At 36.9% G+C, this 17971-nt stretch overlaps 3 protein-coding genes across 4 annotated transcripts; 1 reads left to right on the forward strand and 2 right to left on the reverse strand.

Moving 5' to 3' along the window:
* Nucleotides 1-249: 249 nt before the first annotated feature.
* On the reverse strand, nt 250-7502 carry LOC104898120 (probable acetyltransferase TAP2). 2 transcript variants are annotated; one of them, XM_010685136.3, is made up of 8 exons: nt 7149-7502; nt 6979-7070; nt 5845-5905; nt 4587-4770; nt 4384-4483; nt 4113-4213; nt 944-1037; nt 250-707 (listed from the first exon to the last, which is right to left on the reverse strand). In XM_010685136.3, the coding sequence occupies exons 1-8, from the start codon at nt 7181-7183 to the stop codon at nt 628-630; spliced, it is 747 nt and encodes a 248-aa protein (XP_010683438.1). In that variant the 5' UTR covers nt 7184-7502; the 3' UTR covers nt 250-627. The 2 variants fall into 2 exon arrangements, with proteins under 2 accessions (XP_010683438.1, XP_019106227.1); XM_019250682.3 differs by lacking the exons at nt 6979-7070; nt 7149-7502 and adding an exon at nt 6303-6971.
* Nucleotides 7503-10610: 3108 nt separating this feature from the next.
* Nucleotides 10611-13791, forward strand: LOC104898122 (BTB/POZ domain-containing protein At3g08570). Its single transcript, XM_010685138.4, has 4 exons — nt 10611-11131; nt 11532-11598; nt 11713-12906; nt 13125-13791. Exons 1-4 carry the CDS (start codon nt 11049-11051, stop codon nt 13632-13634), a joined length of 1854 nt encoding a protein of 617 aa, XP_010683440.1. The 5' UTR covers nt 10611-11048; the 3' UTR covers nt 13635-13791.
* A 373-nt stretch (nt 13792-14164) lies between these two features.
* LOC104898123 (V-type proton ATPase subunit E2) lies at nt 14165-16710 on the reverse strand. The gene is made up of 6 exons (XM_010685139.4): nt 16289-16710; nt 16018-16118; nt 15584-15794; nt 15067-15260; nt 14680-14779; nt 14165-14512 (listed from the first exon to the last, which is right to left on the reverse strand). The coding sequence occupies exons 1-6, from the start codon at nt 16388-16390 to the stop codon at nt 14489-14491; spliced, it is 732 nt and encodes a 243-aa protein (XP_010683441.1). The 5' UTR covers nt 16391-16710; the 3' UTR covers nt 14165-14488.
* Nucleotides 16711-17971: the final 1261 nt, after the last annotated feature.

A 17971-nucleotide genomic window follows, 5' to 3' on the forward strand; every position in this document is an offset into this window, starting at 1 on the left:
TCGCACAGGATCTTCACCCAAAGGTCCATTACAACCATACACTTCCAACCCCCTCAACCCCTCCTCAATCCTTATTTGGGCTCGAAATTGTGCCATAAACTTTGATAGAAAAATGTGAAAACTCACCACTTGAGCAAATCTCAATTTTTTGGTGGCTAATTGATAAGAAAGTGAGTTTTCATGGTCTCACACCCAAAATATATGCATGGCAAAATGATCAACATTTGTAAGCATTATAAAAAGTTCGAATTACAAGTCCAAAAACAAATTATCTGTTTTCTCTAGCTTCTCATATTAGAAGTCTTTGGCAAGTTTTACATTGCAACTTTCCATGTTTAGCAAACTTTACAACACATCAAACCTTCAGCTAACCTATATGAAGGAAAGGTAGGCTAGAACAACTGAAACAGTGCCCGAGGTTCCTAAGAACAGAAGTAAATCTGGACGGAGGTACAGAACAGATATGCATTACAATTCTCATTTCTGTAATCTATAGTATACAGCCACAATAAGCAGCGTAACAAGAAACAACAGGAAGTAACATTAATTACGATCATCAGAAGTCCTAACTCTTCGCTGAAAACAGCTCCCCCTTCAAGTTTAACCCACGGAGCCTATCCCAAGAATCTAATACTTCGGATGCCAGAACATACCCTTAATCCCCTCTGGATCAGGCTCAAAGCCTAAATTTTGATAGAAATCAACAACTGCAAGGAATATTAATACACTGTCAAAATAATTTTGATAAAAATCAACTACTGCAAGGAATATTAACTAGTATGTATAACACAAAGAAAATCCTCGACCAGCCATTAGAGAGACAGATAATAAATATTGTTTCACGCAATAATCATAAGTATCACGACATCTACATTTTTTATCACACTTTGCTTGTCATCACTAGTAAATGATTTTGTGACTCTTCATAAAAATGAAAGCAAACCTTTACTATCTGCAAAGAGCGAAATGTTGCCAATATCCCTTTGTAGAAGAGCCCTTATCATCTTCTCTACAAGAGCCTTTCCAAGCCCTTGGCCCTGCATTCAAACGCAGCAAACTGTCAAGCAGCTCAAAAATACTGTTCGTCACACATCAACAGAAGTTAGGCACCAAAAATCTAGGCTCAAAAACCTCAAGTGCCACACACATCCCCCACCCCCTAAGTACTAATATGTTCGACTATGAGCTTGCATAACTAACAATAGTATGAAGGGTTGATGCTGCCAAAAGATTCCCTTCTTGAAGGGCCGGTAGATCATGCAATTGAACTGGACCGGATGCTAGACCACCTACAAAGGCGCCTTCATTTAGAATTGGCAGATTTTCGGAGGCAGTTAGACAATTTGCTGTAATCGGGATTCATTTAACTGTCTAAGGTTCTTTATGGTGCCTCTCTTCTAATTCATAATAATGTTGTTTGGTCTCTTCGCATGTGTATGGAATACGGGGCCTTAAACGATATGATAAAGACAAGTATCCAATTCTAAGGACGGATAATCCATTTGATGGGCTGTTGAAAGCTACTTATTTCACCAAGATAGACTTGCGCTCTAGTTATTGGCACCAAGTTAAGCTATTGGGCTAACTAATGCCCCAACTACCTTCCTAATTTGATGAATGATGTACTTTACGAGTATCTCGATTCTTTTTGCGTTGTGTATTTAGATATTATCGTTGTATAACATGTTATGCATTTAAAACTTGTTTTTGAGAAGTTGAGGGAGTAAACGCCATGTAGAGAAAGAGAAATACAAGTTTGCCAAAAATCAAATTATGTTTCTTGGTCCTAAGATCATTAAGGGAAGGGTTTGGATGGATGAGGCCAAAGCGAAGACCACTATGGATTAGGAAGAACCTAAATCTGTCCCAAGAGTTACGATCTTTTCTTTACAAGGATTTGCTAATTACTACCGGAAGTTCATTAAAGGCTATTCACATAAAGTGTCATGGTTGACCAATTTTTTGATGAAAGGTGAAGTGTGGAAATGGACAAAAAGGTGTACATCTGCCTTGAAGACTTGAAAGTTGCAATATCATTTGAACCAATGCTAAAGCTCCCTGAGTTTGAAAAGCCATTTAGAGTACACATGAATGCCTCCGTCAGAGCCATAGGTGCGGTTCTAGTATGAGAGGGAAGTTTGGTTGGTTGCTTTCGGGGGTCGAGAGCTCAAAGATGCAGAGGAGAGATACTCGACACACGAGAAAGAGATGCTTGTTGTTGTACATTACCTGCAGACTTGGCGACATAATTTGCTGGAAGAAATTTATAGTTCTGACCGATGATTTAGCCAACAAGTTCTTCCAATCTCGGAAGAAGTCACCAATACAGGCCCATCGGATCGCATTCTTGCAGGAATGTGACTTAATTTTACAACATGGTACAGGATGCTCTTAGCCGTAAAACTCAAGAAGTGTTTGCTGCCATGTCGGTGGTTAAATCTGATTTTACCAAGCGCCAGCAAGAAAAATGCAAAGTAAAAAAGAATAGGTGGATAAAGTACTTGGTGCAATGGAAGAACTCCTTCCGCTTCCTCAGAGCCAGATACCACACTTTGGTAGTCTGGGCACAATGTTAAAGAATATTTTACAGAGCGTTCGGCTCTTCAAGTGGGGGAGGTTTGTAAGACGCCCATGTTCCCGGGACGGATTAGGTATGTCCTTGGCTAAAGGCAGCTGGCCTTGATGGATAGCAACGCAAGGCCTAAAAGATATGGAGGGTTGTAGCATCAACATGTGCTGAACACTTAGGCTAGCGCCCATCGACGTCTCCCGCGAGTAGCAACCTTGCATTGACCCTAGCAACGATCTAACACAAAGTGCCTCGAGGGTGGTCCCGAAAGTTTGGATTGTAGAGAAGCCATCCATGTCCATTGGCAAAAAACAAAAACCATTCTTGGGTCTGGCCCACTTCTCATTATTATATTACTATGAACAAAGTAATATATGCCTTCTCTTAAATATATGCCCGACTCAAGTACCCAGTTGCTTTGCCAATAGTTGGGAGCTGGCCTAAAATATAGCAATAGTAGAAGGTCTTGAGAGAATATTGGAATTTAGAACTCAACATTACCATATTACAAATCTTAAAGAGGATTGAATATTTATAAACTCACTTATTAGTTTCATAAATTTTTACCTAAAAAAAAATTCGGATTTTATGGATCCAGACACCTCCAACACAAACCCAATCCGAAAATCCGATATTTAGAAAAATTGAGTCTAAACCAATTACGATTCGAAAAGAGGTCCAACCGGCATTAGTAATTCTGTCTCGATTGAATTGGACTGGATTTTCAATTTTATCGAATAACTTACAGCCTTAGGCCTAAGTGTTCAACACAGGCTGATGCTACGACGCTCCAGAATCTTAGGCTTTGCCTTGCCTTCCATCGAGGCAACCTGCCCTTGTGCCCTTAGCCAAGGACACACCATAACCCTATTGGGCATATGAGAGTCTTACAACAAGTCACTAGGGATAAAGGAAGAAGTTGCTAACATAATATGACATCAAAGTCAAGTTATTGGTACAAAAAATCAATTAGTCATAGAAGTGTCAAGCTTTCACATGAACATGTAAAAAGAACGAGCGTGGAATAGAACTAAAGCACATATATATATTGGCTTACTTGTGTTTAACTTGCTTTATTAGGAGCCACATGATTGTGCATGGCTCCTAGAGAGTAGGTTTTATGTGGGGTGGTTTATTTATATTATTAGTTTTGGGCTTGCGCTTCCAAAATTCTAATAATAAATTTGTAGGTTATTATAGCTCATTAATAAAATAAAGGGGTCACTCTAACTATATATATGTACTTAGGGTTGTAGAATACACAGAGACTACTATAGATTATTATTAACTTGAGTTATGTGCTTGCTTATTTTCTAAATGAACTTGAGCGAACACCAACCTTTCTCTTGTTGCTTGCGTGCTTCGAAACCTTTTAGACTTGCACGTTAAGATATATCCTTTTTTTGGGGCAGGGGAAGGGGAGTCTTTTAGATCCATATGAAGAACACTCTTTTTCGACAACCAACATAGTAGTCCGAATGCAAACAGATAAAAAAAGACCAATAATAACAAGAATGTTTATTAATTACCAATTAAAACATACCTGATAAGATGGATCTACAAGAACATCCCATATTGTAGCATTGAAGGCATGATCAGATGTAGCACGAGCCATGCCAATAAGTGTCTTGATGTCATCACCTTCTGTCAGATAACTTGTCCCAGTACACTATGATGTTCATCATTTATTCTTAAAAAGGAGAAGTTGAAATAAAGGAAAAGGACCAATCAGAAATAACTACAATCATCACCCAGAATACATCCTGCTTTAGGCAAATCTGATTGTTGGAACTTTGAGACGCTCTATAGATTACCTGTTTCAGGTGATTTCCGTACTAAATGTAATGTAGCAACCATGTAGCTATTTTTCAAAGCTGCAGCAAGTTTTGAGAGTGGTCTCCGAGGCCATCCTACCTGTCAAAGTGATGGCGTGTAGTCAGGAAGTCAATTTACTCAAACATAGAATAGTCACTCCCTCATATTAACTAGGAAGATTCAGGAAAAGCTCCATATTCACCTTATCACATAATGCCTGCAAGTCATACAAATCAACATCTCCACCTGATGAAAAGATTATTTGTTCAACAGTACCATCTGGTTGAGTCTTTTCAACAAGCACAAATTCTTCAGGCAAAGGCTCTTCCTCTTCTTCGATGGAGGTTGCTGGTTCAATTACTTGTGTTGTATTGTTCTTCACGAATCTGTAACAGCAGCATACACATCAGCTTATATTCTGAGCCCATTTAATAGGGCGGGATTAGAGAATTAAAAAGAAATTAAAACAAGCAAGGACATATCAAATCCTAGCCACGTTCCAAGGGCTTTGTCTTCTACAATAAATGAGAGTGAAATCTTGTCAACACTCTTGAAGTTTTGATAGGACAAAGAGTTGAATAAATAAATAAGGATACACCCTTAATGAAGCCAAGTCATTTGTCACAGTTGCTTACTTCTTCTCCTTACTACTTATAATGAAAGAGGCCAAACTTCAAGGCAAATCAATAACAACAACAAGACGGAATGATAAAAAAACTCCAAAGTCTGCATAGACAACAATGCATACTGTGCTGTCATCAAAATTGACAAAGGAAAAGTACCACAATTTATATTGAAGAAAAGGAACAACTTAAAAGAAAAGCTTGGATGTATATTTTGATATTTTCCTTCTTGATAGGGTAGGGGGGGGGGGGGGGGTTAGGTCAATATACTTGAAGCAAATGCACCTCTAAATCCATAATTCAGGGCTGTGAAAGGACCCGAGAAGTAATGCAGCTACTGAGACACTAAGAGGATAAAGCGTCTGATGCAATGCCAACCTGAAAGTGGACTTGATATTTGTGATATTATAAAGTAAAAGTTACGGCACTGTTTGGTTGGAGAAACTATTCGTTATTTAAAAAAATTCAAAAATAGAATCATGTAACTTCAATTATGGAAAGACCTCAACTTCATCTCACTGCATTTTCTGTGCGGCTCACAAAATCAACCCGTTTTTGAAGGACTGGAGTTACATGAAACTCGGATAAGAACTGGGGTAAGGACATAAGGTGATGCATGTAGAATAATCAGCACCTCTTTCAAATTGAAACCATTGTCCCAACTCAGAAGGAAGAAGGCAATTTATTTTCTTATTTATACTATTAGACACCAAAAGTAGACGAAAGGGTTTATCCTTCACTTCTTTCCAACCAAAGAAACCCTCAATGTCTCCGTAATTAGTTCACAAAACAGAGTAAGAACCTTACTCATAGTAGAATTAAGATGAGCTGACATACCCAGATCTGATGGATTCCCAAAAGCTAGCCTTGAACCGACAAAACCTAAGCTTTTTGCTTCCTGCAGGTAGTGATCACTGATCAGATCTCAATTTGCTGTATTTTTTGCATTAAGTCAATGAAAGGTCAATCAATGATGGTACTAATACTCTACTATAAGCACTCACGTAGAACATAGAAAAGGAGGTTATCCAAGTAATCTTGCACTAACAACTAAATGCCAATTTAAAAAGATAAGATTGCCTAAGGCCCGTTCTTTTGTACTTGAGAAACTGAACTGAACTGTTGAAAGTAAATGAACTGAAATTGAACCGAAATAAACTGAAAATAAGTCCAAAAGAACAGGGCCTAACTATTAAAAATGTTGGGGCAACTTCGCATCAAGTCATCAAGTGAACTTGCAATTATAACAAATAAAGTTAAGCAACATGAACTACTTCATTTGGCAAAATACTTACTTGTAAGTTGTATGTCCATCTAGACAGGCTTGAAGAGAGAGTGTTTAGTTTGGCGGAAAACATTTCTAGCAAAATGAAATTTCCCATTTCCCTATGTTTGGTTCGTAAAAGGTGGAAAATAAGGCCCCGTTCTTTTGGACTGAGAGAAACTTAATTGCAAAGAGAAACTGAACTAAACTGAAATTAACTTAACTGAAATAAGTCCAAAAGAACAGTTTCCTCCAAGGGTAGAAAATGGTTTCCTCTCTATTTCTTATCTTTTTCCCTCCTCCTATCCGTTCTCTCTCCACTTCAATTTCCATTCTTCTTTATCTCTCTGACTTTTCATGCAATGAACAAAAAAAAAGGAAAATGAATTGTGCCCAATTGTATGGGTTTTGTTCCACATAAAGGCGTATGATGTTACTCTCAATCAGATCCATGGGGTTGGATTGTAAAGGAACAAGCTTTGATTGGTTTTCAAAAAGGGGTTGGAATGTAAAGGAAGAGAAGATAGAAACAACACAATATGTCCATATATGATTGAACACATTTGTATTCTTCAAGATTCAGGAATTGCAGTAAAAGGGTTCACAAGAAAATAAATTCAGCAATGATTGAAATGAAGATCATAAACACAACTGTAAATCATCAAATGGACCTTTAAATAAAATATAAAAAGGAACAACAAAGTGACCTGTAGAGAAGCCATAATAATGATTAAGATTGAGATGAGCAAAGAGCAGGTGAGGTTGACGAGAGTGAGCATAAGGACATATCGCAGGAGCTCTGCACCAAAAACCCACATCAGAAAGTTAAAAAAGAAGCAAAGGTAAGTTTTATTGCAAAGCAGGCGCGCATACATACCGAGAAGAAAGGGAAAGGACAACTGAAGCGTGCATATTTTTGCAATACTAGTTGTTGAAGAGAAATACAGTATTGATTATTGAAGGTTGATGTTGGGACTTGGGAATAATCAGTAGTCAGTAATCCGTGCGCTGAAACAGCAGAAGTAGATAAAGAAGCTAAAAGCAGTAAGCACGCCTACGCCTGAGTTTAATCTATAATCTTGAATCTTGATCCATCCATCCGCTTGGAGCTTTTGGTTCAATCCAATTACTCAATCGTTTAACCAACCCTCTTCCCTCTTACTCTTCAGTCTTCGCTGCCGTCAACCGGTCCTCACATTTCTGTTTCTTATCTACCTGTATATCATCTTTGCAAAAGGGCAAAAATGTAGTTACAAGTTAAAACCTTTTGAGGGGGTGTTTGGTTCACTAGTTTTAGGTATGAGGTATGGGTTTGGAATGAACAAAACCCATACCTAGTGTTTGTTTAATTTATTTCTAAATTTTAAACCCATACCTCAAACCCATAAGGTATGGGGTTTAGAAACCCATGGGGGGAGGTGGGTATGGCTCATACCTTACCTCTAGGTATCAAATAAAAGAAGATTTTTCATTCCTAAATGAAACCAAACACAAGGTATTAAGTATCAAGTTCCAAACCCAAACTACTTTGGTCTCATTCCTGACTCCAAACCCATACCATTATGTGAAACAAACGCCCCCTGATAGTGTTTAAATTTAGTCAAACAATCAAAATACTCCATCCGTTTCAAAATATAAGACATTCACGCTTTACAAAAATTTGTTTTGACTATAATTACAAATATCTTTCATAATATGATAAATAAAAATTATACCGTTCGATTCGTCATGAAAATACTATAATAACATTAATTTTTTAAATTTTTTATCCACGTAAATTGACGGTCAAAGTTCGACCTCAAAAATCGTGCGTACCTTATATTTTGAAACAGAGGGAGTAAGTGTTTGTATATGACTTTTCAAGGTTATGTTTAGTCATTCAAAAGTAAGTTTATCAGATCTATAAAACAAGAGTTCAACCACATCTATTTTTAGTTACATATTTAAAAAATATATATTTGTGCTATTTGATAATATAAATATCATCATACCAGGTCAATCATCCTTCTTCCCCTCCCATACTCGTAGCTTAGGAGCACCCTCCCCATAATTCTTTCGAGCTCAATTTTGATGGCTCCGTCCCCACCCCCCCCCCCCCCCCCCAATGCAGCTGGTGTTATCAACCACAACCACCTAGGAGAGCTCGTCAAAGCTGCTACATATGGTTTGGGTAACACTCACGTTTTCATTGCTAAGGCTACTGCTCTTCACCGAGGTATTATCCTAGCGTCGGAACTCGAAACACAACATTACTACTCTTCATATTGAAGGCAACAATCAATTCAGTTTCCGCCAATAAGCTAGAATATCAGTTATTAACTTCTAAGAATACTTAATGATGAATTTATCACAAGCTTTTGCATTACAAAATAAAAGAAACCAAAAGATAAACTTATAAAAAAGCTAAAATTAGAAAAACCAATGTTATGAGTTTCAATAAAACTATAAAGTTAAGCTATAATAGTATGAATAAAATAACTTATGTTCGTTAACACAATTATAAAATATATCTTGATGCATTGTTATATGTTGCAATTGCTCCAAATTGATTACATGATGTCATGTCACCCGGTGATATGACATTTCTTTGAAAACTCTTCTTTTACTCATAAAACTAAGTAAATATTTGTAAGAGATTTCTCGAACTTTTTACCCCTCGACATGGAAGACATTATCCAAGCTACCACATTACAGTTTTTTAGTTGTGACAAATCAACTAACGACCTAACACAATTACTTCATTTTGTCTAATCAAATGACCCCGGACATCGTCCACGTTCAACAAACAACTAGTTTCTTTTCAAAAGCATCGTAGTTCGTAGGTACCAAAAAGAAGAACTTCCATTTGTCATGTGTGAATTGTGATTGCATGCTAGGAATTTCAATTGCTTCATTCTAATTAATTCTAACTTCTAAGACTAATAGGAAGTAAATTTCTAGAGAATCTGGGTTGGTTGAAGAACATTATATCTATACAATTTCAAATGCTCCATAAGTCTAGGCTGATTATCATGATATCTTTTCTAAGAAATTAAACAAGATTCCTCAATTTATATCTTTGAACTCTAAGTGATAACAACTTTAGATTTGGAGCATAAAGAAAAGTTCTTGGGTATTAAGAAAGCTTAAGTTGAGTATATGAAGCTAAAAGCAGTTATTAGCTGCGTGGGAAATAGTAGGATATATATGACACTTTTATTGGGATCCAAAAAAAGGCGTTGTGGAGAAGGCAAGGCGTGAGATTAAGGAAGGAATATTTTGGATCTTCCAGATTGTTTTTCTGGAAAAAAGAAATGATGTTTTGTTAAAAACAGGAATCCTGAAAATAAGGTACAAGTATTAAGAAAAAGATTAAAGGATGAAGTTGGTTTGATCATCATCATTTCGGTCAAGAAAAGAAAGGATAGTCAATCAGTACTCAGTACTCAGTAGTTTTTCTCCTATTCTATAAAAAGCGCAGCAATGAATACATATAGTAGTATAGTAGATTAGTAGTAGTATACTATTAAAGTGTTGCTAATCTCATCCATAAAGATCAAAGATTAAAGATTAAAGGGACATTGCATGTGTACTTTGCCGAATGCCAATGCCACCAGTCAGCAATCACCCCTTAAAATCTTTAGAAAAAGATTTTAAAGACCCCCCCCCCCCCCCCACCTTACAGAAACAGATAAAGACTTGCTTCAATTATTTTAGTTGGGAAGTTGGCAATGTTCTTTCTTCACTTCCAGAGCTCTCTATCCTTACCATCAGACACCTTTAGTCCCCACACCCCATTCGATTCGTGTCCATGATAATGTTTGTCCATTTTTACGCGTATTTTTTTTATAAGTTTCTATTACCGCTCAATATCATATTTATGGATATTGACATAAATCTTTCGTCTTATAATATTTTACCGACTGCTAAACGAATCGTAAATATTTATAATTGTCTACCAGACTACACTCTGACCTTAAGAAAAGAAAATAATTTCCTCAACAAGGTTGCTTCCTTGCAGGAATTCTTTTAATGATGAACCAAGCAAAAACAAAAATGAAGCCAAAAATCTTCTTATTATTGCTATAGGCAGCAAAATAAGACGGTTGTTATTGATCTGAACTTTGACTTATATTTACATCACAGCATCACTCATACTCCATTCCTTTCTCATAAATTAATTTTTACTCCCTCCCTTAATATGTGATCAGAACGTTGTGATGATTGATTACTCATTTATTTAGCTAGCTGTATCGATGTGGAGCATGTAATGATGTTTTTTTAGGGGAGGAGGGGGAGAAATAAAGAGGATTAAATACATTTATAACTGATGCGACATTATAGACTATAGTAATGTACAAACTTTAGGAAGTCTGAATTAGAAATTTGAAACTTGATTGTGTGTTAATATGTGTGGGGAAGGGTGTTTAATGATGCAATAATTAGGATAACAATGGTGATAAATGTAATAAGCAATTGTGAGACAAAAAAGCTTACAAAGGTGAAATCAAAAAAAGAGAAAGTAAAAGCAACAGTTTTTAGTCCACACCCAGAGACAGAGACTGAAGAAGCGCCAGAAAAAAGGAGAAAAAGAAGAAACAAAGATTTCCCCATCATTTCCTCTTCATTTGTCCTAATAACCAAATAATCCTACTAGAAAGCCAAACAAGGAAAGAAGAAGAGCAAGATTATAACCATAATGAGTATGATATAATTGAGGCAGACAAGAAGAGAGAGAAATAACTAGCTACTGTTAAACTTTGACACAAGCATAGCACAGCAAAAAGGGTAAACAACAATGGTGGCAGTGGCTGAAGACAAACATCAACTCTCTCACCTTCCTCTACATGATTCCAAGCTCTGCAATACTTTGAATAACCGGTAACATTCTTCATCGCTGAATTTATATCTTCTTTAACAACTCTTACTTGTATGTTATGTTACTCGGACTCAAGGTACTTATGCTAACTACGCATCTATATATCCAAGTGTCCCACTCGACTATTTTATGCAAAAAATATTCATGGTTTCAGCCTAGAATGAGTTTTGAACTGTGCATTTCCATGTCGGAGTATTATGTCAAGTATGCACGATATGAGTACTGGAGGTAAAATGAAGAGTTCGAATAACATACCTTGTAGGATGTATGAGCAAAATACTCAATATGATGATTGGATATTTATCTAAACATACATGACTGGTACTTTCAATTTTTATAGTCTGCTAATTGTTATGTAGTATGACTTTATCATTATTTGGGATATTTTCCCATTGCTTTCAGCATCTTTCAGGACGTTGCTGGGGACATAACCATTGTTGTGGATGCTGAATCCTTTCTACTGCACAAGGTCTGATTAATTTCTTTACCACATTTAGATTGCTTTGTACTGATGATATTTGCAGCTGTCTGACAAGAGTCGACTATACTGTTTTGTATTGTTTTCTGGGTTGATTCATTCAAGTTTCCCCTGGTTGCTCGAAGTGGGAAAATCCGGAAAATGATAGCAGCAGATGCCAAGGATTCAAAGGTGAGCTCCAAGTTGGAGCTCCATAACCTACCAGGTGGTTCCCAAGCATTTGAGCTGGCTGCCAAGTTCTGCTATGGCATGAACTTTGAGATCACATCAGCCAATGTGGCCCACCTCCGCTGTGCAGCTGAGGTTTTAGAGATGACAGAGGAATACCAGCCAGAAAACCTCATTGCAAGAACAGAAGCCTACCTAGATGAGGTTGTTGTTCAAAGTATTGAGAAAGCGGTGGAAGTTCTCTCTGCTTGCGAATCCCTACCTCTTTCCATTGTTGATAAGGTGGGCATCCCGTGCAAATGTGTGAATGCTATCGCAACCAATGCATGCAGAGAGCAGCTGAGTTCGAGTTTCTCTCAAGTAGGTTTCCATGATCAAGAGGACTCAGCGGAACTGAAGGAAGAAGAACCTGCTAGCTATATTGATTGGTGGGTTGAAGATCTCTCAGTGCTAAGGATTGATTTCTATCAGCAAGTCATCTCAGCTATGGTGAAATCAGGTGTTGATATTTGTAGTATCATTGCATCTTTGATGCATTATGCTCAAGAATGGTTAAAGGGAATTGGGAAACTTCAAATATGGAATCCAGCAAGGTTAAGATCACACGCTAGCACTCAAGAGCATGATCAGAAAGTCATTGTTGAAGCTCTTGTTGATCTTCTTCCATTAGAGAAATCAAAGTCTTCACCAGTTCCTCTGAGTTTTCTATTTGGATTATTAAGGATGGCAATCATAGTGGATGCCAACATCGGCTGCAGGCTTGAGCTGGAGAAGCGGATTGGTTGCCGGCTAGAAATGGTTTCTCTAGATGATCTGCTTATCCCGTCTGTTCATAAAGGAGATTCCTTGTTTGATGTTGATACCATTTCTAGAATACTAGTAAACTTTCTTCAGCGAATGGAAGATGAAGAATTTACCGAAGATCCATGTGATTATGAATCACAAGGCTTTGGTTCTCCTACTCATGGTTCTCTATTGAAGGTTGGACGTCTTATTGATGCATATCTAGCAGAAATTGCTCCTGATCCGTACCTTTCACTGCAAAAGTTCACTGCTATTATGGAGACACTTCCAGACTATGCCCGAGTAATTGATGATGGTCTCTACAGAGCACTTGACATCTATCTCAAGGTAATGTACATTAACGATCATTTAATAAATGGCAGTAATAGTAGTGAATTTTAGTGTAATCTTGTCCGGAAAGTTTCATGCCAATAACCATGTTAATATTAATATCAATAAACAAAAAAAGAACAATGGTGAGATTTGCCCACTTCGTTGCTGAAGTTTTAATGATGAAGAAGCCACAAATTAAATCTCCCGTAAATGCTGCTAATTTGCCCATGCAGGCTCATCCTACGATAACTGAAGATGAGCGCAAGAAGCTGTGCAAATACATTGACTGCCAAAAACTCTCACATGAAGCTTGCAACCATGCTGCACAAAATGATCGGCTCCCAGTTCATATGACAGTGAGAGTTCTGTATTTTGAGCAGCTTCGGTTGAAGAATGAAATGTCTGGAAGTTCAGGAGATGTATTGTTTTCCCAGAAAATTAGCAGCGGAATCCCTAGTGCTGCAATGTCACCCAGAGACACCTACGCATCCTTGAGGAGGGAGAACCGAGAACTGAAGCTTGAGATCTCAAGGTTGAGGATGAGGCTCAATGATTTGGAAAAGGAGCAGACTTGTATGAAACAGGAGATGTTGGAAAAGTCAGGAAATGGTAAGACATTCTTAACTTCACTCTCAAAAGGAATAGGAAAGATTGGGATTTTCAACACTCCTAGAGGAAACAAGCGACAAAAATCAGGGAAAAAGGGGAAAACTGGCCGTAGTCGAAGGCACTCAGTTTCTTAGGATATCACATCCATTCAGAAGCTGCCTCTGCGTGAAAGAAACATAGAGACATGAACACCAGAAATCAGTCCCTGCCATAACCTTGCTATAGTAAAATGTGGAGATTTTTCAAGATCAAATATCAAATCAGTGAGTATAATCTAGCATATCTGATGAATACTTGAGCCCCTTTACCTTCTTCTATCTCTAGGTTCTGTATCTACCACATATTCTAAGGCTTTGACATCCTCATAAACGCCAACGAATTTCTGTCATCCAAACACATGAAAGTATGTGATGCATAGACCAACAAATTCGTAATGGCCACAGATTTTCAGAAGAGAAAGCATGCTTAAGTACCAGTTTTTGTCTATCCAAACTGTTAGAGCTTTAAAAAACCGGTATTTAAGCATACTTTCATGCTTCAACATATCAGTGTTTTGATACTAATCAGTTTTGCATTTTAAGTAAAATGATTCAATATCTTGTTTCCTATATAAGCTTAAGTAATGAAGTGGATTGTTTTGACGAGTACACAAAATCAATAAATATGCTTTGAAGTTCAAACTTTCTATAGATGAAACAAAAAGTATATATATTTGTTCAAATTATTACATCTCCAATATAATTCCAAGCTCTTCTTCTTCCAACTCCACCTCCCCAACTGCAAAAGGAGGAAAACAAGCACTCCATGCTTTTCAAAGAGTTATCACGATCTAAAAAAAGCACTCATTTTATTCCTAATAATGATTCAAACCAGAGATCAGGTTTTTTCATACTTCTACGTAAGCATTAAGCAATGACTCTATATTCGTCTGTTTGATGGACGCTTGATAACAATGTACTTCCTGTTCACCAGCACCACAACATGGATACTATCCGAAAAGGTGCTTGCGTATCTACAATGAAATTTAAGCATCAGATAGGAAATATTTTGAGAGCTGTATAATAGTAATTTTCTTCGCAAAGTATCTTTCTTGTTAATAAGAGTAGAAAGCAAAAACTCCCAGTAAGTTTCCAGGTCACACTATCCAATGTATTAAACTCAAATGTCACAAGCACATACCTGAGGCAACTTCTGCCGAAATGCCACATCTAGACGTGCATCCAAAGTATTTTCGCAAACTATCTTTCCATCCTGAGAAGCTATCACCACTCCTCCCGAGCTTTCAAGAACAACAAAAACCAGCAGCAACTTAAGTAGGATTGTAAGCATTCATATGCATAACCCTCAGGAAGATATGATATGAACTTGTGTAACGGACACATTATGTAAAGCTCTCAATGGCAGTTGCAGACATGTCTTATGTAAAATTGAGCTCAGCTAGAGCACCAATCAGGAAATCCAACAAATTAAACAAAGAAATAAACTTGAAAACAAATGCAAACTGAGTATCAACATTTTTAGCCAAAGGTTTCAGAATAGTTACAGAGGTAATAGAAGGCGAATTACCATGAGGGACCATGCTGTTCTGAACCAGAGGGAGGTGGAGGGAGATAGACCTTATCAATGGTAATAGCAGGTGCACGTAAATTAGCCTTTTCAACATATTCTCGTTTTGAATCCTCCAGAACAGACTCAACCACTTTCTTGTCCATCTCTCTGCAACGTAACAATACAGATGATTCCTTCAAGCGTAGCAAGCTCTGAAAGGAGAGAGAGGAACATAATAGTCATAACACCTTAAGTTAATGAACATTCTGTTGCTTCTGTGATTATTAGGCTAATTCAGCCGTCTTCCACTAGATAAAATTCCAAGCAACAGACAAGAAAGTAGCAGTAACTAATACAGTAGGCAACAAGAGTAACCTACAGGTAGATGAATATTGACGCATATATGCAATGATTCAAAAGACTGAAATTTATCCGAAAGAGACATTAGCTTGTTAAATCATCTCAATTCCCAATCCATCTTATTTGTTAACTTAACACAATCATAACTCTTTAAAAGAAGCGAATGCAAGAGCACCTGAACAATGAGGGCTTGAAGAAGCTTCTTGTAGTTGTAGGCGTTCTTGTCATCAGAAAAAGCTTGGAGAAGCTTCTTGTAGGTGTAAGCATTCTGGTCATCAGAAACACGAAGAAGCTCCTTGGAAGCTGTTTCCTTCATGGCATTGACAATATCATCTTGCGCCTGTAGGAACTTTATGCGCGAAGCATTTAGCTGCATCGAATACTCACTGCATTCCCGTAATTGCACATTGCTCAATCAATCAAATACTCCTACTCGATTATTATTAAGCAAAAATAGCAATAGTAATTCCTAATTGTTATAACGGATGCAAGAAGATATAAGATATAACGAAACAAGAAAAAACAAAGAACATACATGTAAACATGTTACGCTTTTTGAATGCATCAGAACACTAATCTTTCATCTTAACAGAAAGATGCATGACTTACATCTTTTTGCGAACTTGAACCTGTTTGGCCTTGCGCTCATATTCTTGACGAATCTTCTTCTTCTCAGCTTCCACTAATTGTAGCTTCTCAATGTTGAATTCCTACAGACATTTTAAGATGATCATTTGAACTTTACAATAACATTCATTATCAAATTATTAGAGATTATACTATATAATCATGATTCCATCAGAATTCGGTTCAAATACAAACAAATGATGATCATCTTTTAAAATAGTTGATTAAGAAACAGAGCATAAAAAAAACAAACCTCTTCAGCACAGACAGATATTTCGTTGGCTTTCTCCTCTGCCTCCTGGTGAATAAACGTCACCATCTGCTGAATCTGCTTCGATACATCTCCATCATTCATCCTGTCTTTTTTTCCGACAAATATTCTCTTTTGTTTGTTTTCGTGAATTTGGATTATGATGAATTATGATTTATGATGTAGGAAGAGAATGCGGTTGTGTTGGTGTTTGTTCTGGTATTAGTTTACATATGCTCCCCAATTGCCGCCCCATTCTCGGAATCCGCCCTTCTTCTACCTTTGAATTTTTCCTCTCTCACATTCCTTTTTGGGCTTCAAATCTAGCCCATCTTCGAAATCTGTTGTGTTCTTCCCCACTTTCTCTATTCTGATTTCTGATTTTGTAATTTGCAATTGCACAAGTGTACACTTTGGTAGTTGGTGGTGCACTCATTCATTTCAAGTTCGGACAAATTAAGTTCAATTTTGTTCGGTCCAAAAGAATATAACCTAACTATATTGAGAGTGTTGGTTGTGCTTTTTTTATAAAAAAAAAAAGTTGATTAAGTTGAGTTTGTATAACTATTCATAATAATGAATGAGTAAAAGAGTTAGAGATAGTTTGTCATGAAATTACGATGTTAATATGTTTCTTTAAAAAGAAAAATCAAAAGTTGATATAGTTGATTATATATTTTTTAGGGTATTATTTGTAACTTTTAGTTGCATGAACGCTTTTATATAATAAAGATAAAATTGACCTTAACACTTTGAATTATTGCTCGGGTGCACCCAACACTACCAACTATGACTAATAATCTAAACAACACCAACTATGGGGTGTGGTGCATTTTGTACCATAAAAACCTACCGTTTTCGGCAACATTTTAGGCTTCCCTCCTCATTTATGGTACGGTATGCACCCCACCGCATAGTTGGTGGTGTTTAGGCTACTAGTCCTAGTTGGTGATGTTGGACGATGCACCCGAGCGAGGTGTAGTTCAAGGTGTTTAGGCCAATTTTACCTATAATAAACTTATTGATGGTATTTTTGTAATTAAGGAAAATTTGAAATGTGTTTTTTGAATGGCCACAAATACATGCAAATAGTGCATATTCGATATAATTTTGTAGTTTCTCATTGATTTCTTAGCAATTACTTAATTATATTTTTTGGGATGGATAATATGACAATGATATTGGCATTGCATATTCTCATGCTTTTGTTTGCACCAAAAAAGATTCTCATACTTTTGCAGGTAACGGTGGAATATAGAATACTTTCTCCATTTATAATAAACTTAATTGCAATGTCTTCTACTTTAGGAAGTTCCCTATTACTAATAATGATGATTTTCTAATATTTAGTTTACCGCGCTATTGTATGGGCTACAACACTTGGACACAGACAAATTCAAATCAAAACAGATTCAATTCTTCTTGCTCAATCCCCGCGTTTCAAACAAAGACAATATATCTCAATTTACTAGACAGTAAGTGATACGAAAAAACATGGCACGTAGGCTTCAATGGTGCCAGGTTGAAAAGGTCTCGAGAGATCAAGTCAAACGTGCACATGATTTAGCTCTGTGGAGCCGTTTATTTAAATAAATGGTAGCATTACTTTTGATATTTAGTTTGTATGTTTCCTTTGATGTCAAAAAAAATGTATAATGTTGGTATTTTGACAATATATTCTCTCTT

This window comes from Beta vulgaris, chromosome 7, assembly GCF_026745355.1.
Source record: "Beta vulgaris subsp. vulgaris cultivar EL10 chromosome 7, EL10.2, whole genome shotgun sequence".
Lineage (NCBI taxonomy): Eukaryota > Viridiplantae > Streptophyta > Magnoliopsida > Caryophyllales > Amaranthaceae > Beta > Beta vulgaris.